The sequence below is a fragment of the Malus domestica genome, chromosome 02, assembly GCF_042453785.1.
Source record: "Malus domestica chromosome 02, GDT2T_hap1".
In the NCBI taxonomy this organism is placed as follows: Eukaryota; Viridiplantae; Streptophyta; class Magnoliopsida; order Rosales; family Rosaceae; genus Malus; species Malus domestica.
In genome coordinates, this window is record NC_091662.1 from 1,746,909 (window position 1) to 1,772,106 (window position 25,198).

Here is a 25,198-nt window from a genome sequence, read left to right on the forward strand (position 1 = left end):
GATGATGTCTTTCGACTACTCGATGAATTACTTCTATAGCTACTGAATAGGATAGTTGCTAGCTAAATGTCTTTGTATGCGTTGTTATGAGAATTTGACGATAGGTTCACTCAGCTTGCTTGCTAAAAATTATTGACATCAATGGATATGCTTATTCGAAAGTTATTGACATATGTCGACAAGTGTACAATATGACTTGGTAAATAACTTATCGCCTATCAAGGCTTGATGAAATGTCAATTTGCATGCTTTCCTTCCAAAAAAGATTACGCGTTGCACATGTTATTTTTACTGATAACATAAAGTTCTTTTATTTTTTTGTTGCAAAACCCTGTTTTTGTTTATCCTTATTATGTGTTATCCACTTACGAAATCCGAAAGGTTATGTTTGAGTGATAGTATATATGTGTGTGCGCCCCAAGATTTAGTGTATTAGTTGAGTAGTCGAACCATTTCTTTCTCTATTTCTCTCTGTGTCTGTCAATAATTTAACTGTTTCATGGACTTTCAATTGTGCAGTTCAATTCCTACACACCCACCTCCCTCAGCAACACAAACAGTCTGCCTCAGGAACTTTGAATTTGGCAGTACAGGTGTTGATAATGAACAACCACAAGGGTATGCTTCAGTTGATTTTGGTTTTATTTCTCTTTTAAGAATAATTCCTTTAAGTTTTTTTCTCACCCGAAATCAACGGAGTGATCGGTTCAATTCTCATAGCAATTTGATATAAAACAAAAATCAATTTGTTGGGTTTTTATTTAAGTGTGTAACCTTTAAATTTTGAAAGCGATTATCAACTATCATAAAGTTCTTTTATTTTTTTGTTGCAAAACCCTGTTTTTGTTTATCCTTATTATGTGTTATCCACTTACGAAATCCGAAAGGTTATGTTTGAGTGATAGTGTATATGTGTGTGCGCCCCAAGATTTAGTGTATTAGTTGAGTAGTCGAACCATTTCTTTCTCTATTTCTCTTTGTGTCTGTCAATAATTTAACAGTTTCATGGACTTTCAATTGTGCAGTTCAATTCCTACACACCCACCTCCCTCAGCAACACAAACAGTCCGCCTCAGGAACTTTGAATTTGGCAGTACAGGTGTTGATAATGAACAACCACAAGGGTATGCTTCAGTTGATTTTGGTTTTATTTCTCTTTTAAGAATAATTCCTTTCAGTTTTTTTCTCACTCGAAATCAACGGAGTGATCGGTTCAGTTCTCATAGCAATTTGATATAAAACCAAAATCAATTTGTTGGATTTTATTTAAGTGTGTAACCTTTAAATTTTAAAAGCGATTATCAACTATTATAAAGTTCTTTTATTTTTTTGTTGAAAAACCTTGTTTTTGTTTATCCTTATTATGTGTTATCCACTTACGAAATCCGAAAGGTTATGTTTGAGTGATAGTGTATATGTGTGTGCGCCCCAAGATTTAGTGTATTAGTTGAGTAGTCGAACCATTTCTTTCTCTATTTCTCTCTGTGTCTGTCAATAATTTAACTGTTTCATGGACTTTCAATTGTGCAATCCAATTCCCACACACCCACCTCCCTCAGCAACACAAACAATCCGCCTCAGGAACTTTGAATTTGGCAATACAGGTGCTGATAATGAACAACCACAAGGGTATGTTTCAGTTGATTTTGGTTTTATTTCTCTTTTAAGAATAATTCCTTTCAGTTTTTTTCTCACTCGAAATCAACGGAGTGATCGGTTCAGTTTTCATAGCAATTTAATATAAAACAAAAATCAATTTGTTGGGTTTTTATTTAAGTGTGTAACCTTTAAATTTTGAAAGCGATTATCAACTATCATAAAGTTCTTTTATTTTTTTGTTGCAAAACCCTGTTTTTGTTTATCCTTATTATGTGTTATCCACTTACGAAATCCGAAAGGTTATGTTTGAGTGATAATGTATATGTGTGTGCGCCCAAAGATTTAGTGTATTAGTTGAGTAGTCGAACCATTTCTTTCTCTATTTCTCTATGTGTTTGTCAATAATTTAACTGTTTCATGGACTTTCAATTGTGCAGTTCAATTCCTACACACCCACCTCCCTCAGCAACACAAACAGTCCGCCTCAGGAACTTTGAATTTGGCAGTACAAGTGTTGATAATGAACAACCACAAGGGTATGCTTCAGTTGATTTTGGTTTTATTTCTCTTTTAAGAATAATTCCTTTCAGTTTTTTTCTCACTCGAAATCAACGAAGTGATCGGTTCAGTTCTCATAGCAATTTGATATAAAACCAAAATCAATTTGTTGGGTTTTTATTTAAGTGTGTAACCTTCAAATTTTGAAAGCGATTATCAACTATCATAAAGTTCTTTTAGTTTTTTGTTGCAAAACCTTGTTTTTGTTTATCCTTATTATGTGTTATCCACTTACGAAATCCGAAAGGTTATGTTTCAGTGATAATGTATATGTGTGTGCGCCGAAAGATTTAGTGTATTAGTTGAGTAGTCGAACCATTTCTTTCTCTATTTCTCTCTGTGTCTGTCAATAATTTAACTGTTTCATGGACTTTCAATTGTGCAGTTCAATTCCTACACACCCACCTCCCTCAGCAACATAAACAGTCCGCCTCAGGAACTTTGAATTTGGCAGTACATGTGTTGATAATGAACAACCACAAGGGTATGCTTCAGTTGATTTTGGTTTTATTTCTCTTTTAAGAATAATTCCTTTCAGTTTTGTTCTCACTCGAAATCAACGGAGTGATCGGTTCAGTTCTCATAGCAATTTGATATAAAACCAAAATCAATTTGTTGGGTTTTTATTTAAGTGTGTAACCTTTAAATTTTGAAAACGACTATCAACTATAATAAAGTTCTTTTATTGTTTTGTTGCAAAACCCTGTTTTTGTTTATCCTTATTATGTGTTATCCACTTACGAAATCCGAAAGGTTATGTTTGAGTGATAGTGTATATGTGTGTGCGCCCCAAGATTTAGTGTATTAGTTGAGTAGTCGAACCATTTCTTTCTCTATTTCTCTCTGTGTCTGTCAATAATTTAACTATTTCATGGACTTTCAATTGTGCAGTTCAATTCCTACACACCCACCTCCCTCAGCAACACAAATTGTCCGCCTCAGGAACTTTGAATTTGGCAGTACAAGTGTTGATAATGAACAACCACAAGGGTATGCTTCATTTGATTTTGGTTTTATTTCTCTTTTAAGAATAATTCATTTCAGTTTTGTTCTCACTCGAAATCAATGGAGTGATCGGTTCAGTTCTCATAGCAATTTGATATAAAACCAAAATCAATTTGTTGGGTTTTTATTTAAGTGTGTAACCTTTAAATTTTGAAAGCGATTATCAACTATCATAAAGTTCTTTTATTTTTTTTGTTGCAAAACCCTGTTTTTGTTTATCCTTATTATGTGTTATCCACTTACGAAATCCGAAAGGTTATGTTTGAGTGATAATGTATATGTGTGTGCGCCCCAAGATTTAGTGTATTAGTTGAGTAGTCGAACCATTTCTTTCTCTATTTCTCTCTGTGTCTGTCAATAATTTAACTGTTTCATGGACTTTCAATTGTGCAGTTCAATTCCGACACACCCACCTCCCTCAGCAACACAAAAAGTCCGCCTCAGGAACTTTGAATTTGGCTGTACATGTGTTGATAATGAACAACCACAAGGGTATGCTTTAGTTGATTTTGGTTTTATTTCTCTTTTAAGAATAATTCCTTTCAGTTTTTTTCTCACTCGAAATCAACAGAGTGATCGGTTCAGTTCTCATAGCAATTTGATATAAAACCAAAATCAATTTGTTGGGTTTTTATTTAAGTGTGTAACCTTTAAATATTGAAAGTGATTATCAACTATCATAAAGTTCTTTTATTTATTTTTTGTTGCAAAACCCTGTTTTTGTTTATCCTTATTATGTGTTATCCACTTACGAAATCCGAAAGGTTATGTTTGAGTGATAATGTATATGTGTGTGCGCTCCAAGATTTAGTGTATTAGTTGAGTAGTCGAACCATTTCTTTCTCTATTTCTCTCTGTGTCTGTCAATAATTTAACTGTTTCATGGACTTTCAATTGTGCAGTTCAATTCCTACACACCCACCTCCTTCAGCAACACAAACTGTCCGCCTCAGGAACTTTGAATTTGGCAGTACAGGTGTTGATAATGAACAACCACAAGGGTATGCTTCAGTTGATTTTAGTTTTATTTCTCTTTTAAGAATAATTCATTTCAGTTTTTTTTCTCACTCGAAATCAACGGAGTGATCGATTCAGTTCTCATAGCAATTTGATATAAAACCAAAATCAATTTGTTGGGTTTTTATTTAAGTGTGTAACGTTTAAATTTTGAAAGCAATTATCAACTATCATAAAGTTCTTTTATTGTTTTGTTGCAAAACCCTGTTTTTGTTTATCCTTATTATGTGTTATCCACTTACGAAATCCGAAAGGTTATGTTTGAGTGATAGTGTATATGTGTGTGCGCCTCAAGATTTAGTGTATTAGTTGAGTAGTCGAACCATTTGTTTCTCTATTTCTCAGTTGATACGTACATCGGTATAATTAATATAGGCATGCAAATTTTTTTATCGATGGATGGTGATTTTGAAGTTTGATCCTTTGTCGATGTGGATTTATCGATGGATGGTAATTTTACACCTCGTGAATTAATTGATCCTTTTTTTTTGTCAAACAATAATTTTGGTAGATTAAATGTTAAATTGGTCATCGACATTGAAGTATGCAAAATGTATCTTCAATTTTTTGTGTTTTTGTTTCTCTTGATCATTTAAAGTGTGTATATGTTAATGTTAACTTTTGAATTTTGAAAAGCGATTATCAACTATGAACAATGCGAATCATTTTGCATATTGGTGTGTGAATGCGCGCGCAACTTTTTTTACGTTTCCTTGTGGTGGGTTGGCATGTAGTGTGCACAAATATTTCTGTCATTTTTCAAATTCTAGCATGCAAGTTGCGTTTAAATTTTATGTTGATAAAAATCTTTCCAATTTTCTTATTTATTTTATGTTTCTGTCTCAGTCTCTCTAACTTTTTGGTCTTTCTTTCAGTGAATCTCCAAAGCATATCGATGCACTCGATAATTATTCAGGATCATGTAGGTGTGAATGCATCGAGAATCATTAAGGATCGTGTAGGTGTGGAAGTATGCAATATTAACGTTAGGTTCTCCTATTTGGATTCGGTAATACAAACGTTATGTTCTCCTCTTTGAATCTTTTTTTCAATGGGAAACTGTATGCAGAATCATGATCTGTTCTACCAGGCCACGAAGAGATGCTCAATGAGCAAGCTAATGTTGTGAAGGGCATACTGGTCGCACCAGCCAGCACCTTTTTGGGTGGTTCCACATCAGCAACACAAACAGTCCAAATCATAGTAGTGCGAGGAAGGCAAGCAGATAAACTAACACAATACAAATTTCATGCAGACCCAGATGACCTTGTGGCTGTCCTAAATGTGCTGTTTGTGAACAAGATAGCCCATCTACTGCTGTATTATCGTTTTACCTCCATTCTGACATTAATGAACAAATCTTTGAGTTTTTGACGCCATGGGATAGATGGTGTAGGAGTCCCAAAAATTGAAGTGGTGGACATCAACGCCAATTTCCCAACTTAGAAACGTATAAACTCACAAGATGGTGCAACCATCAAGTCACAAGACTGAAACGGCAACAAAGAATATGGAATGCTCCAAACCTCCAAAGCGAAGTGGCAATAAAGAATACGGAATGCTCCAAACCCCCAAAGCATGTGTTATCGATGGATAATGATTTTGAAGTTCGATCCTTTGCCAATATGGATTTATCGATGGATAGTAATTTTACACATTCTGAATTTATTGACCCTTTTTTTTAATGATTTCTTCCTTACTTGATCCTTGACAATATTGTAAATGTGAAAATATTTTGTACATACATAATTTTTACACAATCGGACATCTATTTTGCGTTCAAACCACAACCATCAACAAAAACAAAAATAAGAAAAATTACCATCGATATACATCAAGAATATAAGTACGACGGGAGCAGCTTCAACTTCAGTCCTTGCTGTGCATTGAAGGATGTCCTCACAAGGTTAGTATAATGGTGTTTTAATATTACATGAACGTATTAAGTCTAATAAGAGCAACCATGGCTTCAAGAGGAGTTCTTTCGTAATAATTTTAAAACAGCAGTGGCACACGGGTATGCAATTTGGTAGTATTATTGTTGTAATATAAATAAACAATGCAAAATGAATGTGGTGTGTGCGTGCTCTTTTTGGTAAGATTTATGTTTCGCTTTATCCATTTTAAGAAGTAAGGGTTTAATTTCTTTTGTTTGTTGCTATTTTTGTGTTCCAAGGACAAGATATGTTAGGAATTGTTGCACATAGTCCAGGGGGATCACTAAGGGGCGGCCGCTAATATTTCTGCAATGCAGACACTGAGGTGGTTTTTTTTTGTTTTGTTTTTGTTTCTTTTTAAGTGTCATTTAAATTTCCTTATTTATTTTATGTCAGTTTCTTTTAATTACGTTTCTCTCTATCTCTCTAAACTTTTTTGTCCTTCTTTTTCAGTGAACCAATGGGTGGCTCCACATCAGCACCAAGAACGATCAAAATCAAAGTAGAATTGCGGGGAAGGTTGACAAATAAAAAGAGTCAATACAAATTTCATGTCGACCCAATTAATAAGGTGTTTGTCCTGAGGTTACTTTAAATGAACAAGAAGGCCCAGCTACCGCATGGTTAGTTATTTTCCACCATTACGGCAGAAGTGAATGAAGGTAAAAGTTTCCTAGACCAGAGGATGGTAGGGGTGGGAGTCCCAAAACTGTACATGCTGGACTGTCTCCAATTTCTCTTGACATTAATTCATAATTGCAAATACTATTCGACATCAGACTCAAAACAATGAACGAATCTTTGAATTTCCGATGCCACGGGATAGATGGTGTGGGAGTCCCAAAAATTGAAGTGGTGGACATCACCGCCAATTTCCCAACATAGAAACGTATAAATTCACAAGACAATGCAGGGCCATCAAGTCACAAGACTAAGGTGGCAACAAAGAATGCGAAATGCTCCAAACCCCAAAGCATGTGTTATCGATGGATAGTGATTTTGTAGTTTGATCATTTGCCAACATGGATTTATCGATGGATAGTAATTTTACACCTCCTAAATTTATTGAACTTTTTTTTTAATGATTTCTACCTTACACGATCCTTGACGATATTCTAAATGTGGAAATATTTTGTATATACATAAATTTTTACACAATTGGACATCTATTTTGTGTTCAACCCACAACCATCAACAAAAACAAAAATAAGGAAAATTACCATCGATATACATCAAGAATATGAGTACGACCGGAGTAGCTTCAACTTTAGTCCTTGATTTGCATTGAAGGATGTCCTCATAAGATTAGTACAATGGTGTTTTAATATTACATGAACGTATTAAGTCTAACACGAGAAACCGTGGCATCAAGAAGAGTTCTTTCATAATAATTCTGCAGCAGCAGTGGCACAGGGGTATGCAATTTGGTAGTATTATTGTTGATAATATAAATAAACAATGCAAAATGGCTTGCATATTGGTGTGTGTGCACTCTTTTTGGTAAGATTTATGTTTCTCTTTATCCATTTTAAGAAGTAAGGGTTTAATTTCTTTTGTTTGTTGTTGTTTTTGTGTTCTAGGTACAAGATATATCAGGAGTTGTTGTACATAGTCCAGGGGGATCACCAAGGGGCGACCGCTAATATTTCTACAATGCAGACACTGAAGTGGTTGTTTTTTGTTCTTTTTTCTTTTTAAGTGTCGTTTAAATTTCCTAATTTATTTTATGTCAGTTGCTGTTAATTACATTTCTCTTTGTCTCTCTAAACTTTTTTGTCCTTCTTTTTCAGTGAATCAGTAGGTGGCTCCACATCAGCACCAAAAAATGATCGAAATCAAAGTAGAATTGCAGGAAATGTTGACAAATAAAATGAGTCAGTACAAATTTCGCGACCCAACTGATAAGGCGTTTGCCCTGAGGGTACTTCTAATGAACAAGAAGGTCTAGCTACCGCAGGGTTATTTCTTTTCCACCGATATGGCAGTAGTGAATGAAGATAAAAGTTTCCTAGACTAGGTGATGGTAGGTGCGGGAGTCCCGAAACTGTACGTGTTGTCTCTAATTTCTCTTGACATTAATTCATATGGGAATAATTATTGCAAATACTATTCGACATCAGACCCAAAACAATGAACGAATCTTTGAGTTTCCAACACCATGGGATAGATGGTGTGGGAGTCTCGAAAATTGAAGTGTTGGACATCACTGCCAATTTCCCAACTTATAAACGTATAAATTCATATGACGATGCAGGATCATCAAGTCAAAAGACTGAAACGGTAACAAAGAATATGGAATGCTCCAAACCACAAAGCATATGCTATTGATGGATAGTGATTTTGAAGTTTGATCCTTTGCCAACATGTATTTATCGATGAATAGTAATTTTACACCTCCTGAATTTATTGACATTTTTTTTTAATGATTTCTGCCTTACATGATACTTGACGATATTCTAAATGTGGAAATATCGATGGATGGTGATTTTGAAGTTTGATCCTTTATCGATATGGATTTATCGATGGATGGTAATTTTACACCTCGTGAATTAATTGTTCCTTTTTTTTTTTGTCAAACAATAAATTTTGGTAGATTAAATGTTAAATTAGTCATCGACATTGAAGTATACAAAATGTATCTTCAATTTGTTGCGTTTTTGTTTCTCTTGATCACTTGAAGTGTGTATATGTTAATGTTAACCTTTGAATTTTGAAAAGCGATTATCAACTATGCGAGTCATTTTGCATATTGGTGTGTGCGTGTGAGCGCAACTCTTTATGTTTCCTTGCGGTAGGTTGGCATGCATTGTGCACAAATATTTATGTCATTGTTCAAATTCTAGCGTGCAAGTTGCATTTAAATTTTATGTTGATAAAAATCTTTCCAATTTTCTTATTTATTTTATGTTTCCGTCTTAGTCTCTCTAACTTTTTTGTCTTTCTTTCAGTGAACCTCCAAAGCATGTCGATGCACTCGATAATTATTCAGGATCATGTAGGTGTGAATGCATCGAGAATCATTAAGTATCATGTGGGTGTGGAAGTATGCAATATTAACGTCAGGTTCTCCTCTTTGGATTCGATAATACAAACGTTATGTTCTCCTTTTTGGATATTTTTTCAATGGGAAACTGTATGCAGGATTATGATATGTTCTACCAGTCAACGAAGAGATGCTCAATGAGTAAGCTAATGTTGTGAAGGGCATACTGGCTGCACTAGCCAGCACCTTTTTGGGTGGTTCCACATCAGCAACACAAACAGTCCAAATCAAAGTAGTGTGAGGAAGGTGGGCAGATAAACTAACACAATACAATTTTCATGCAGACCCAAATGACCATGTGGATGTCCTAAAGGTGATGTTTGTGAACAAGATAGCCCATCTACTATTGTATTATCATTTTACCTCCAATCTGACATTAATGAACGAATCTTTGAGTTTTCTACGCCATGGGATAGATGGTGTAGGAGTCCCGAAAATTGAAGTGATGGACATCATCGCCAATTTCCCAACTTAGAAACGTATAAATTCACAAGACGATGCAACCATCAAGTCACAAGACTGAAGCGGCAAGAAAGAATATGGAATGTTACAAACCCCCAAAGCGAAGCGGCAACAAAGAATACGGGATGCTCCAAACCCGCAAAACATGTGTTATCGATGGATAGTGATTTTGAAGTTTTATCCTTTGCCAATATGGATTTATCGATGGATAGTAATTTTACATTACCTGAATTTATTGACCCCTTTTTTTTTAATGATTTATTCCTTACACGATCCTTGACGATATTGTAAATGTGAAAATATTTGGTATATACATAAATTTTTACACAATCGGACATCTATTTTGCATTCAACCCACAACCATTAACAAAAATAAAAATAAGAAAAATTACCATCGATATACATCAAGAATATAAGTACGACGGGAGCAGTTTCAGCTTCATGGATGTCCTCACAAGGTTAGTATAATGGTGTTGTAATATTATATGAATGTATTAAGTCTAATAAGAGCAGCAATGGAGTCAGTACAAATTTCGCATTGACCCATCTGATAAGGTGTATGTCCTGAGGGTACTTCTAATGGACAAGAAGGCCCAACTACCGCAGGGTTATTTCTTTTTCATCGATATGGCAGTAGTGAATAAAGATAAAAATTTCCTAGACCAGGGGATGGTGGGTGTGGGAGTCCCAAAACTGTATGTGTTGAACTCTGTCTCCAATTTCTGTTGACATTAATTCATATGGGAATAATTATTGCAAATACTATTCGACATCAAACCCAAAACAATGAACGAATCTTTGAGTTTCCGATGCCATGGGATAGATGGTGAGGGAGTCCCGAAAATTGAAGTGGTGGACACCACCGCCAATTTTCCAACTTAGAAACGTATAAATTCTTAAGACAATGCATGACCACCAATTTCAAATGGCAAGTATACCCCCCACACGTTATTATGTCTTTGATAATTATTATGTCACATTAAATACTATATCTTTTTTAGTCATTTAACATATTCAAAACAATTTATATAAAAGTTTACCAGACACTCAGACATTGCTTCTTTTATTAAAAGCACGTTTACAAAAAAAAAATTACCAAATACTTAACAATTTTATTTTACAACTGTTTATTTTCACAGCACAGTAGAAGTAGTTTTTTTAACAAGCACAGCAATACCATACTAGCCTTAAATGTTCACACTTGCCGCAACAAGATTGGTAATTGTGAGCATTTGGCTCAATGGTTGAAGTTTTCCATAAAACCTTACAATATTTGGGAGGATCTCCGATCCGTCGCACAACTTCGGACAACTCCATCGTCCTCTGACAATATAACCCTGAAATCGAACCGAACCTTAAAACACTTAAATTTTGACATAATGATGTGCGGGAAATAAAAGGTTTGATTTGATTAAATCAGCATCGGGAGACCCAATATTTGAATTTAAGGGCCGAATTAATGTGGGCTGGGATAAGTTCCCCATTGGGCTTTTGAATTTAAGGGCCGAATTAATGTGTGCTGGGATAAGTTGTCCATTGGGCTTTCGGGTTTAGGTCCGAATTAAGACGGGCATAAAAATTTGATCTTGTTCGGACCTATGATCCGAGTAAACAAAAGTAAGTCAAAGGCTCAGAGTTGACACTAATACACTGTAGACATTATTTAATAATATAATCACTGCGGTGTGGGTTTCCCGTCGGTAACTAACCTAACATCTAATCTAACAAAATATATCATTTAACAAAAAACACTGCGGCGCTGCACTCCTACAGGCACACAAATTCTACACTAGCAGGCACTTTTTTCTTGAGGTGTTGGATGGCATGATCTCTTGCATTCGCTTCCTCGTTCTCCAGTAGGTAATTGATCTCCATTCCCGTAGGCCAACACCATAACCGGACAGGATTTATAACAATCTTCTCCAGTGCAACCGCATTCTTCACCAAATACCTGACATGCTTTACGCAACACCATTCCCGGTAGGTATTTCTACCACCTTGAGGCAGTGATGGGGTTGTTTGGAAACTTTCTCTAGTATTGCCATGTCCTCGTTGGAGGTTCCAAATTCCAACTGCAACAAGGAAAGCAAACAAAACCAGATTCAAAACAAACCCCGTTGTTCATTCTTTTGGTTCTTGGAGAATACAGGTAACAGAGAGATGAGAGGATAAGAACGCACAAAAACATTCAGACATGTATCAACTTTTATATGGTAACCTATCAATAACAAAGGCATACAATACATACATACCCCCAAAACAAGGCTGCGCAAGTCAGGAGCTGCCTTCATGAAAGAAGCTAAGCGACCAAGGGACAGACAGTAGTTGTTTTTTTTTTTTTTAGTACGACGACATATTTTCACATTAAGAACATGGTGAGTTCGGCTAAGCAACTTAACAGGAACATTTCATTTTTGTCTCTCACTTATAAATAAAGAGGAATATCATCAGACCATTATAATAAATGGCAACAAAAGAGAACTACTTGACTGAAAAGAGAAATTAAACCAAAGACTACTACTCCTAATAACTCACGAAGTTCAACACAAACATGAAGGCTCCAAATTACTAAAGGACTTCAATTAAAAATTGAATTGGACAAAAAAGAAGACTACCGTGTTTCTTTTTTTTAAATAAAACAGAAAATAGAAAGAAAGAATGAATGAATAAAGAAAAAAAAACCACACAAACAAAAATGGAAAACGAAAAAATAAAATTCAGTAAAGCACAATTAAGATTAAGGGGCAATTTCCAGCAACAGTGCCAACTACTGTCAAGAAGACAATTTTTTAAAAGAAAAATGACATAAACCCATTGAATTCATAGAATTCAAGATGAACCAAGGTGGAAAATAAAAGTGCAGTTAAATAAATTCAATCGTTTTGTAAAAAACAACTCAACAACAGATTGTAGTCAAAGAAAAATTAGTACTCTTTCTTCCAGTAAACCAACTTAAGAGAAATATACCATCAATCAAAGAATAATTCATAAGTGATCATCGCTTCTTTCTTACACTGTTCAATCAACAAACAATTAGACTTTAGACAGACACAAATAGAATATAATCATAGGTAATAATTAATCTACCTCATCTATAGGTCCTCTATTTCGAAAAAGCGGTTCAACAACGGACAATGCCTTTGCATGTTCGTGAAGATGGAACCAGATAACCGCCTGCCCAAGCCACCACATGTCCACCTCTCTCCTCTCAACCACCACTTCATTTCTTAATTTTATTTTTGTTACTTTAATAGTGTCCTAATTTCTAAATTAAAATAAGTTTTCTAATTTTAGTCCAAAATAGAATGCCATTAAATTGATGTGTATCGGATAAAAATGTTAGATTATTAATAGATACTTGTTAGTGCTTGGATTGTAATTTATGATTTTTTTATATTGATTTGATCATGTGATGGTTGATTTCTATTTCTATAATATATATATATATATATATATATATGTTTTGTTTTTGAACAAAAATACATAAGTTTTTAGCTCCATGATATGAATTTTTGTTTTAATAATTGAATGTGTAGAAATTAAGAACATGGAACGATATAATACATGACAATCATACTCGATTAGTTTAAACAATGTTATTTCGAATAGTACAACACCAATTTTGATGGGTTCAATCCGATTTCGGATAGTTCAACTTGGGAAGAGATCCGGGATCAAATTTCAATGGCCCGGATCACTTGATCATGGGCCTTTGATGGGAGAGATCTGGACTCTTTCCATTCAACTCCGATACTGGGACCACCCAATGATAAAAGTCTGGACCCGCCACTGGGTACATGTAGGAGCTACGAGAAGCTTAGGCATATACAAGGCTGGGTAATCTAGCGGTCGATAAGTACAACTGGAGTAGGGAAATGTGGGCCTATACTCGTATGGAATATGGTAGTGATCGGGAGGAGGATGAGGTTGTAATACCCCGTATTTAAAAAAAAAAAAATATATATATATATATATATATGTATGTATGTATGTATGTATGTATGTATGTATGTATGTGCGAAGTTATAATTTTATTGGGTTCCTTATGGGTGCGTTTGGTACGCAGACGGAACGGGACGGGACGGGACGGGACGGGACGGAACGGGACGGAACGAAGGTGTAATTTTTGAAAAAGACATGGGGTATATTTGTCTTAAAATGGTAAAACATTGTGTTCCACATACGTGGAACAAACCCGTTCCAGGGGGGAGGTGGAACGCAAAAACACCCAAAATCTGTCCCGTGGAACAGCCCGTTCCACCCATTTTTGGCGCACCAAACGCGGGACGGAACGCCTCGTCCCGTTCTGTCCCGTCCCGTCCCGCGTACCAAACGCACCCATATATACGCTATGAGTAAAAAAAATTTAAAAAAAATTAAAACTCGTATTTTTAACATGTAAGTTAGTAGGGATCCTTTCACTACAAGAATATATCTAACCCTAGCTAGTACTTTTAAACTCAAATTTCTCCAACTAGAGAGGTTTCTAGTGTTTGCCATCCTCATTGTAGTTTTGTAATTTTGTACATAACTTATATATGTATTAGATTGTTTTAGGCAGGCCCTAAAGTTGTTTTTACTTGCTAATGGCAATTATCATTGCTATAGCTGAGCTTCATGTGGGATTATTTGAGTAGTTTTTGCGTATTTCATTTTTCTCCAAAGGGTGAGGTGGAAGTTGGTAATTAATAGAAGATAATAATTAGGGTGTGGAGGTGGGAAGTCTATAGCTTATACGTATGGCTAAGTGTTGAGTTTGGAGTGAGTTGGCAAGTTGAGTTAATGTAGTGTGATGATTCATCCCCCAAGTTTGGAGAGGTGTGAGTCTATATAGGGTCATAGACTATGTATGTGTATGTATTGACATGCATGTGGCAATATGTTGTTGATGTTTTAGAGTGCTTACTCACTAGCCTAGGGGAAATTTCAATTATTTGTCTATATTCTCTCTTAAATGCTTCAATCTATCATTCCAAATGTTCCAATGATATGAGAACAAATGAGCTTCCAATGTCAAGGGGGACGTAAATGGCCAAATAGCAACAAGAGGTATGATTACATTCTATATAAATGAAGGGGAAGATCAGAAGAACGCCAAGCCAGCAAAGAAGAAATCCTCCTTTTCTCATATCCCTCCTTCTTTAGCATCCAATTTGAGTAGATTATGTAATGGCTTTTCAAGCTACTTTCATTGTATTTTGTAAATCTCATTTTTAGTGAATTACAAATATAAACACGAGTCTAGTGGACGTAGCCAAATTGGCAAACCACTTAAATCCGGTGTGTGACTCTGTTATTACAAGACTATACTCTCTTCTTCTTTACTCTCCTAGTAAGAGCTATGAAAACACCACACCAATCAATTAAAAATTAGTTTGTTGTGCAAGTCTAATTAACGTGACTACAAATGAATGGAAGAAAACAGCATTAGAAAGCCAAGGAACCAAAAATGGATTCTTTTGATCATCATCGCGTCAAGCTCGCCATTGCCAACCCAAGTCCTCATATCTTTATCATCAACTCAACCTCACCTCTCACTCAACAACTGCTACGATTGGCCATTCACACTCACTAATGGCAACCACAACGAACGAGACGATGGATGACGTTGTGGCTATGCTCTCATGAGAGTCACTCCATGTGCCTCATCCATCCCCGCCAACTATCACCACCCTTGGTTATGATTTTTTGACAAACTGAGATGATGAGAAAGAGATGAGGTGTATTATGATGAGTGAAAAGGGAGAGCTGTGAGAGGAGATGAAAGAAAGGAAAAGAGTACGAAGCAAAAGCAGGAGTGAAAAGGAAGGAGAGAATGAGTAAGGAGAGCCAGATGAAAGAAAGTTATCAAGTGGAGAGAGAGATAGAGAGAGAGAGAGAGAGAGATGAGAAGAAGTAGAAGGGTGGGCCAAAATAAAAATAAAAGATATTTATATTGTTATAAAAATGATCTTCAAAAGGCTGCACATATGATGTCAGTTTACTAATTGTTGGGATACTATCTTTTATAAATTGGTTAGTCGGTGAGTGAGGGAAGAGAGATGAGAAGAAGTAGAAGGGTGGGCCAAAATAAAAATAAAAGATGATGTTTGGAAAGGGAAAAGTTAGGGCTGGTTTGGTATTGCTGTGCTTTGAAAAAAAACTGCTGTGAAAATAAGCGGCTGTGCTGTGAGAATAAGCGGCTGTGAAATAAAGCCAGTAGAGTGTTTGGTAAACTTTTCTGTGAAAGTGCTTTTGGAAAAAAAAGCAGGATGATAGTGTGTCTTTTCATTAAAGGAGCACTGTAGCTCCGTGTGCTTTGAAAAAACTGGCTTTTTTTTCAAAGCAGCAAATAGCAGCTTCAGCTTTTCCTTTGATTTTCAGCTTATTCTCACAGCAGTTTCCAAAATAAGCCCTTTTTTTTCAGTTTACCAAACACAAAAATGACCCTCAGCTTTTTTTCACAGTGACTTTTTTTAAAATCACCTCAATCCCAAACGGGGCCTTAGAGACATGATTTCATGTCTTGTGGCCTTTGAGACATGTATTTCACTTTAACAATTATCTTCTTTAACATAGATGTTTATTCCTTTCTAATAAAAACAGGTTGTCCGACCAAAATGGACGAGATGTTGGAAAAATATATAGAGTGGTCAATGAGCAACACCTTATATGATGGATCATAAATTACTACTTTGTTATTGATATTATGATTATATTACTTTTGTTACTAATCAAATTGGTTTATGTTGAAGCTTGCAGGTTTGTAAGATAAAATGTGAGTATTATGCACATGACGTATACATATGCATTGCAAAGCAAGAAAAAGAGTTGTGTTGTGTCAAGTGCTCACCTGTGTAGAGTGTTTGCATTGTGAGGATATTCATGGGTTGAAGTTTACCTTGAATATAAAATAATGAACCTTGTATATGTCAAATGTAGGGTGCAGGGGCTTGAGTATACAATTGGTTGATTATTAAAATAATGAAATCTTGTATATGTCAGACGTATGGTGCAGGGCTTGAATATACAATTGGACGTCAGGGGAAGTGCCTGTTTAATAAAGTGGGGTTTAAGGGATGAACGGGAGTTAACTCATATTCTAACGTATCCATAGCCAAGTGGTATAAGTATGGTATGGGACATGGAGATTATTATATAGTGTTTGCTTGGCGAAGCTAGGGTTCCTATCACAGTGTAGTGGGGCCATGTTTTATTTTCTGTCAGCATTCTTCAGATGGCTTTAGGGGTGAGGAGTGTTGGAATCTTAACATTTGGAAACTCAGGAAGGGGTAAATGCGAAGCTTAACCTTTGGAGAGAAGTGTTGGAATCTAAAGTCTTCGCCTAAGTCGATCAAAGACAGAATATATGGAGTGCAAGTTCAGTGCAAATGGAGGCCAAAATGAGTTAGGGGTGAGGATCGGAGATCAGGAAATACCAAAGAGCGACCGTTTTCGCTACCTATGATCTATCTTGCAAAAGAACGGAGAATTAGATGGATACCTCAACCATAGAATACAAGTTGGATGCATGAAGTGGAAGAGTGCATCCGGCGTGTTGTGTGACCGCCGTATGCCACTGAAGCTCAAGTGAAAATTTTATAGGACGACAATAAGGTCGGCGATGCTATATGACACAGAATGTTAGGCGGTGAAGCATCAACACGTACATAAAATGAGTGTAGCGGAGATGAGGATACTTCGTTGGATATGTGGGCACACGAGAAATGATAAGATTAGGAATGAGGATATCCGAGGTAAAGTAGGAGTAGCCGAAATTGAAGGAAACATGAGAGAAAATCGGTTACGGTGGTTTGGACATATGCAAAGAATGCCTACTGATGCTCCGGTTCGAAGATATGACTATGGGACAGAGGTTCAGAGCCGAATGGGTAGATGAAGACCTAGGAAAACTTTGGAAGAGACCCTAAAAAAAGACTTAGAGTACTTGGATCGAATGGAAGACATGACACATAACCAAGTACAATAGCGTTCTAGGATTCATATAGCCGACCCTACTTAGTGGGGAAAAAATTTGTTGTTGTTGTTGTATTCTTCAGATGGCTTTAGTAGCTTATTCAAATAAAACCCAGACGTTGGCCATGGAAAAATTTTGAGAGAGAGAGAGGGGGAGATACAACTTTATTTTATTATTTTTTATTAAGTCGGTATGAACAGTTTGAAATCCAAATCGAAATTCTTTGCAACCTCGGAAGCAACCCCAGATTTTGGCCATGGAAATAGGACTTGGATTGTCTGCCCTCCTAGTTGTGGTGTCCTTCCATGCCCTCCTATTTTGTACGGTCACGGTTAAGCCACGTCAATATTTTATATTTTTATTATTTTTTGTCTTATTATCTTATTAAAAAATTAATATAAAATATTGACGTGACTTAACCGTGACCGCACAAAATAGGAGGGCATGGAAGGGCACCACAACTAGGAGGGCAGACAATCCAAGTCCTATTTGGATTGTCTGCCCTCCTAGTTGTGGTGCCCTTCCATGCCCTCCTATTTTGTGCGGTCACGGTTAAGCCACGTCAATATTTTATATTTTTATTATTTTTTGTCTTATTATCTTATTAAAAAATTAATATAAAATATTGACGTGGCTTAACCGTGACCGCACAAAATAGGAGGGCATGGAAGGGCACCACAACTAGGAGGGCAGACAATCCAAGTCTATGGAAATATGTTAGAGAGAGAGAGAGAGAGAGAGAGAGATTTCCTCCTTCATTGCTTTGCTTCCAGGACTGAAATTCTCAATCTTTATTGCTCCACTTAGATTCTCAATCTTTATTGCTCCACGTGGACACGTAGATTCTCTATCTTTATTGCTCCACTTAGATTCTCAATCTTTATTGCTCCGTCCCATGGCCAGCTTTATTTAAAGTTGTTTCTCGCCCTCGCTCTCTCTCTCTCTGAGCAAGTCCATCCCTAAGGACTTTACGTCTGCATCCAGCGCATTTATCCATTCAAGTGAACAGTAATAGACTGGAATGAACAGAAATAGGTCAAGGCATCTCCACCCCTAAAAAAATACGCTGGCACCCAACATATTTATTTGGTGTGTTTTTTTTTTTTAATTTTATTTCGGATAAGATTTTTAACCAATTTCGGATAAAATTTCAAATAAACTTAAAAAAAATACACACTAAAATAAAATTACATACTCATCAAATAAACTTAAAAAAAACACACTAAAATAAAATTACATAAACTCATCAAATAAACTATAAAAAAAACACACTAAAATGAAATTACATAAACTCATCAAATACACTTTATTCTTCAACCACAAACTTTATTATTTATAGAAAAAAATAACTTTTTTTTTAATTTTCTGTATTTTTTTTTAAATTTTTGTATTTTTTAATATTTTTTTGTATTTTTTTATAATTTTTAATAAATTTTAATATAGTTAATTAATATGGACCGTTGGATTTGAAAAATATTCAAATCCAAGAGCCAAGGAGTTGCCACGTGGCCACTTGCCCAGCTTCTTGGTCAGTCAGTTTTGAGCTAGCCCAGAGACCAGCATAGGCTGGGCCCCATGCTGTTGTGCGGGCTGGAGGTAATGGACAGAGTGCTGGGCAGTTTTTTGGACTGAGTGCTGGGCAATGTCCACTCCGGTGGACTTGCTCTCAGAGGCAGATGGTCTGCCCTTCCGTACCGTGCCATTTCCTTCTCCTATTTGTACGATCACAATTAAGCTACATTAATATTTTATATTTTTATTACTTTTTGTCTTATTATCTCTATTAAAAAATTAATATAAAATGTTAACGTAACTTAACCGTGGCCGTACAAATAGGAAAGAAAGAGAAGGGCACGATAACTAGAGGGCAGACAATCTGCCTCCCTCTCTCTCTCCCTCTCTCTAATATTTTTCCATGGCCAACGTCTGATTTTATTCGAATAACCTTTTGACAATCAATATGTAATATAACATCAAGTTTATTTTAAATTTCAATCTTATTAAATGATTTAAGTTAAAAACAATCAATATGTAATCTAACATCAAGTTTATTTTAAATATTAATTACAATCAATATGTAATATAACATCAAGTTTATTTTAAATTTCAATCTTATTAAATGATTTAAGTTAAAAACAATCAATATGTAATCTAACATCAAGTTTATTTTAAATATTAATCTTATTAAATGATTTAAGTTAAAAAACTCATTTATGCAAAAACTTGGCAAAATTTTATTTAAACTCATGTAACTTATTTCTACACCCAACTTACTCTTTACACATATTGATTTTTAACTAAACTATTAATATTTCTTTAAACCCAAATTTATTACCTATTAAACCCTCGTAAAGAAGCATTGAATTGGAGCAGGAGCTGCGTAGGGACGACTCCTTCGATCAATCGATTTCAACATGCTTCTAATGTTAATTGAAACGCTTTCTTTCTTTCTTTCTTTTTCTTTTTTTGGTTGAGCGAGTGATAGTCTGAAGCATTATTCTTAGGGTCTCTGCCTTGACACGCCAACCAGAACGCACAGATAGAATTAACAAAAAGACAAATGGGCTCATGAGAAAGAGGAAGGAGATGAGTGAGCTTTTTTTGGTATTTTTCTACAGGGGACTGGGACGGCTTTTGAGCTCATCGACACCCCCAGCAACTTTGGGTCCGAGATGAAATTAAAATGTTGTTGTAACTCGTGGAAGGATTCAACATAGAAATCTGAGGGGTGTGTGTAATCCACATCAATAGTCTGAAAGGGGGAACTAGAAAAAAGGATTGTGGGACAAGAAGTTAGAATTGAACCGAAGGTTCCAATCCCTTTTTAACTTTCGTGTTTATTTTCCATCTTGTTTCTGGCTGCAACTTCCCTCACCAAAAACAATTACATTTCTTGTCTGTTCAACTGTACCCCTCGAAACTCCAAAGCATAATCCTGATCACTGATCCCCGCCATTAACATATATCAAATGGAACTATATATATGTACACGCATGTGTGAGCAGTTGGTTGCATGTAATCGAAGAAACATTAATCAAGTTTATTGATATTTCCCCAATCTTGTAAATTATTGGTTGTTTTTCTTAATAGAAAGTGCTGCCATCTACATTTTTTTGTTAATATGCCATCTACACAATAAATGTTTGGGTTTATTGATAAATATGAGTTTTATTATTAATTTCATTGTGTACTTAATAGTAATTATGCAATAGTGTGAAATAGACAATTAACATTTAAAATTTAAATTGGATGTAGAAATAGGTTAAATGAGTTTAAATAAAATTTCCCAAAAACTTGGCATCCATCTAATACTTATTGGTGACATATTCCTTGTCCTTGGTCATGGAAAAACGTTAGAGAGAGAGAGGGGGGGGAGGATTTTGTTTGGGTTTTTGGCATGGCGGTTGACATTAATTCATATGGGAATAATAATTACAAATACTAATTGACTTCAGACCCAGAACTAATTGGGATGTAAAGTAATCTTTGTTCAACCTTTTGAGTTTTTACTAGAATAACAGTCTTTCTACTTGCACTGCCCTTTGCTTTGATATCTGCAAGTACTGCAAACTGGTTTGAGTTGCCTTACATCTTGGAGTTAGTTTCTTTTTTTCTCTTAACTTCTTGTGATAATTACGCTTTGTGTTCGCGCCTAATGAAGTCGAATTTAAATTATAAACTAGTTGCAGACAAGAAATTATTCTCTCTCTGCAAATTAAAAATCAAATCAAGTTGAGTTCAAGAGAGCAGCTCTCCATTATTTGGTCACCAAATTTACAAATCATCAAAAGTAAAATTACTGGAAAAATGGATTCATTCAGTTCAATCATAATTTTACATGATCATCCAGAACAAAACACCATAGACAATTAAAGAAACACTAAAATTAATAAGAGGAGAAATTAAAAGCCGGAGAAAATCGTCTTACAAATCTTCATTCCATACCAAGTTCTGCAGCCACTAAAATTAATAGTTATTCAAGTAGCTGCTTCCGAATAAGCACTGCGGAGCTGCACTCCTACCGGCACACAAATTCTACACTGGCGGGCACTTTTTTCTTGAGGTGTTGGATAGCATGATCTCTGGCATTCTCTTCTTCATTCTCCAGTAGGCAATTGATCTCGATTCCCGTAGGCTGACACCAAAACCGGACAGGATTTATAACAATCTTCTCTAGTGCAACAACATTCTTCACCCAAGTACCTGCCATGCTTTACGCAACACTTGTGACCTCGATACCCTGCTATTTCTACCACCTTGAGGCAGTGATGGGGTTGTTTGGAAACTTTCTCTAGTATTGCCATGTCCTCATTGGAGGTTCCGAAACCCAACTGCAACATGGAAAGCAAACACAACCAGATTCAAAACAAACCCCGTTATTAATTCTTTTGGCTCTTCGAGAATACAGGTAACAGAGAGATCGTGAGAGGACATTGATGCATATATCAAGTTTAACTTTGGTAACCTATCAATAACAAAGGCGTACAATACATACATACCCCCAAAACAAGGCTGCGCAAGTCAGGAGCTGCCTTCATGAAAGAAGCTAAGCGACCAAGGGACAGACAGTAGTTGGCATCCACTAATAATTCCAAATGCTTTAGATTTGATAACGCGGGAAACGCATAATTCTGATTGTAGACCTGAAAGCCAACAACAACTGAGTAAGGGACGCGACAATAGTTGATCTCAACCAAATAACATGGGATAAGTATGCTAACCGCTCCCCTGATATCCAGCTTCAGGGTCTCTAAATGAGAAAGACGGCATGAGAGTTGACTGAACGCAAGCCTTATGAATTCAGCAAAAGTGCCCCACTTGTAAATGGATACCTCAACCAGCAGAGGCACATTATTGAAACTCAAATCTATTATTGGTCCAACATCAAGAAGAAGAAATTAGACTAGATGTTAACATGGATTTATCATATTGATGGAAATAACAGCTCCTGCATAATGCCGATGCTTGTCGCAATAGAAAAATGCAAATTACTGTACTAACAAAATAACTGTCCATGTATACTAGCTCTAATAATCTTCGTAGTTGCTACAACTTGGTACCACCAAGTGAACCAAAATCACAAGAAATAGAATTCAGTACTTGACTTGCAAGATTACTCTCAGCACCATCCTTAGAAACCTCGGGAAACTAAACTCATCATTCAAACTGTTACCAACTTTGATGGAAAGCCCAGAACTATAACCTCACTAAATTATATGAACTTGAAAATCATCTGTTGCCCCCTTTAATGGAAAGTCAAATATAATTATACAACAGGGTCAACAGAGACCATATCTAGCTTAAGGTTCAACTCTGCCTGCTTCTGCATGGCTATGGTTCTATAATTATTCTAACTTGTAGTTCCACGTCAAAAAACCTCTAACCCTCTCTCGACAAAGCTTTTTCCTCCTAACTAAGAAGTATACTTTAGACATCAAAGAAGGAATGAGTATATACAACAAAAATGATAAAATCTAACCCCAAGAAGTAAACAGAAGTCATTTCAAGACTAGTCAGCTTAAATTAATCTCAATATGTTGATAGAAAAACAATGAGTACCCAAGGCACCAAAAAAATCTACCACTACTCCACCCAAAAGCACTTAAGTACAGACAAAGAAAGAACCCACCACGCCTCCTCAAATATATGCGAGCAGTGGAAGACTATATATCTCTGCGTATTTTGAATGGAAAAAAAAAAGAGAAAATTTAAGATACCTTGACATCATAAAGCACATCAAGCAACCTCTTAGGGTCTGAACAACCTTCCCGATTCGCAAGTCCGATATTATGAAAAGTCTAATAAGAAGATCCATAGTAAGCAAATATACATTACAAAAATACAAACTTAACTCATTTCAGAAATTGGGTTTTCAAAAAGAAAAAAGAAAAAAGCTTCATCTTTTCATATAAAATTAAAGAAAAAGAAAGAGAATTACTTTGGGATCGTTTGGCTTCCTCTTGAGGCACTCAGACAAGGCGGTAAGGCGCTGATCGAACTTGCCCGGCTGGAACTGCAGCAACGCAACCTGCGCAAAAGCTCGGGTCACGGACATGACGGCTTCGTCCTCAGCAGCTGAAGCAGAAGCGTCCCGATTCGCAAGCGTCGATGACGAAGACGGAGCCATTGGCGAATCGATCGCTCAGAGCCCAGGAACCAATAAGACTTATCTGAATACACGAATCCCCCAGAAAAAATTATCGAAAACGGCGAACCCTAATGGGTAGAAGGTGCGTTTTGGGAATTGATTTGAAATCAGAGTTGGGGGCTTTCGAAACCCTAAGAGCTTTGCAGAGAAGGACACCCGTTAGAGCGTCTTTTCTCGAATGTGGCACTGGATATGGGGATTGGGAACCTATTTTCGCGCCATAACGCGGGAAAGGGTGGCGGGTTTATTAACTTGGGGCCTGTTGGGCTACAGGCCCAAATAAACTGAAACCCAGATGTGATAAGTTGGGCTGTAGGGGATTCAATTGCCCAATTGGCTAGGCAATAGGGTAGGGGGTGGATTCGCTCTTACCCCACTAGATCGCCTCTCTGCTCTTACCCCACCCGACCCCTTCTCTCTCTCGATATATATATATATAAGCAGCTAAATGAAATACAAGGACGAAACCCCTAGCTTCGAGAGTGACCGCCGTTTGAACCGTTGAGATGGATGCCTTCTGTAACAATGGCGAATTTCCAATTGATCCAATTGAAGGGTAAATCTGTTGTTAGGAAATTTTCTGTGTTTGATGTGGACAATTAAAGAAACAGTAAAATTAATAAGAGGAGAAATTAAAAGTCGGTGAAAATCGTCTTACAAATCTTCATTCCATACCAAATAGTTATTCAAGTAGTTGATTCCGAACAAGGTCTAAAATATCGATATTATCCCGATATTTTCATCGAAATTTTCGTGTTTTTGGACTACTGATATTTCCGATATCATCGATATTTTAGACCTTGATTGGAACTCTATGTGATACTAAGTCACTCATGTATCTTACCATACAATGTATAAAGTGTAAAATATTGTACTAATTCATTATATATAAATGATTACGGTGTGTTTAAACTTCTTTCATTAATTACTACATATTTTCTACACTCACAATGTTTGCCAGCTCGTTATATAATCAACTTAAATCAGTTAAATCCATCATGCAATGTATTTCCTTCCAATTTTTTGTGATAAACTAATAGATAATTGATTAAATAAACATCCTGCAAAGTTTTTGGATTACCGATATTTCGATCGAAATTTCCGTGCTTTTGGACTATCGATATTTCCGATTTCATCAACATTTTAAACCTTGATTCCGAAGAAGCACTGCGGCACTGAGAGAAAAAAATATAAAAGAATAGAGAGAAAAAGAGGTAGAAAAGAACAGACACAAAAAACGTAGGCTTTAGTTCTCAAAAAAAAAAAAAAACGTTGGCTTTTTGTTTGAACATGCAAGAAAAATGATTATGGTTGAGCTTGGAAATCTCCTGGTCGCCAGGAAGGAACCATCACTAGGGTGTTACTTTGGACTGATAATCATTCGGGGCGGCGTGTACCAGATTCCTTGTTTGTGATACGTTCGTTCTTTTCTACTTTTTTTTTCTCTCAGTCCTTTTCTACCAGATTCCTTC

General features: G+C 36.0%; 2 protein-coding genes across 2 annotated transcripts in view; both read right to left on the bottom strand.

Annotated features, from left to right (window-relative positions):
• LOC103401594 (disease resistance protein RPV1-like) overlaps positions 1-25,198 on the bottom strand; it is an 80,831-nt gene that overhangs the window by 18,845 nt on the left and 36,788 nt on the right. The window lies entirely within an intron of this gene.
• Positions 21,375-23,923, bottom strand: LOC103406719 (uncharacterized). Its single transcript, XM_070805459.1, has 4 exons — positions 23,517-23,923; positions 23,296-23,376; positions 22,078-22,221; positions 21,375-21,909 (listed from the first exon to the last, which is right to left on the bottom strand). The coding sequence occupies exons 1-4, from the start codon at positions 23,703-23,705 to the stop codon at positions 21,676-21,678; spliced, it is 648 nt and encodes a 215-aa protein (XP_070661560.1). The 5' UTR covers positions 23,706-23,923; the 3' UTR covers positions 21,375-21,675.

Excerpts from the sequence above, each read along its gene's own strand:
- LOC103406719 (XM_070805459.1), bottom strand. The coding sequence starts at position 23,705 with ATGGCTCCGTCTTCGTCATCGACGCTTGCGAATCGGGACGCTTCTGCT. Across the intron at positions 23,377-23,516 it reads GGAAGCCAAACGATCCCAAA|ACTTTTCATAATATCGGACT; the intron begins GTAATTCTCTTT and ends TCTTCTTATTAG. Across the intron at positions 21,910-22,077 it reads TGCGCAGCCTTGTTTTGGGG|TTGGGTTTCGGAACCTCCAA; the intron begins GTATGTATGTAT and ends TCCATGTTGCAG.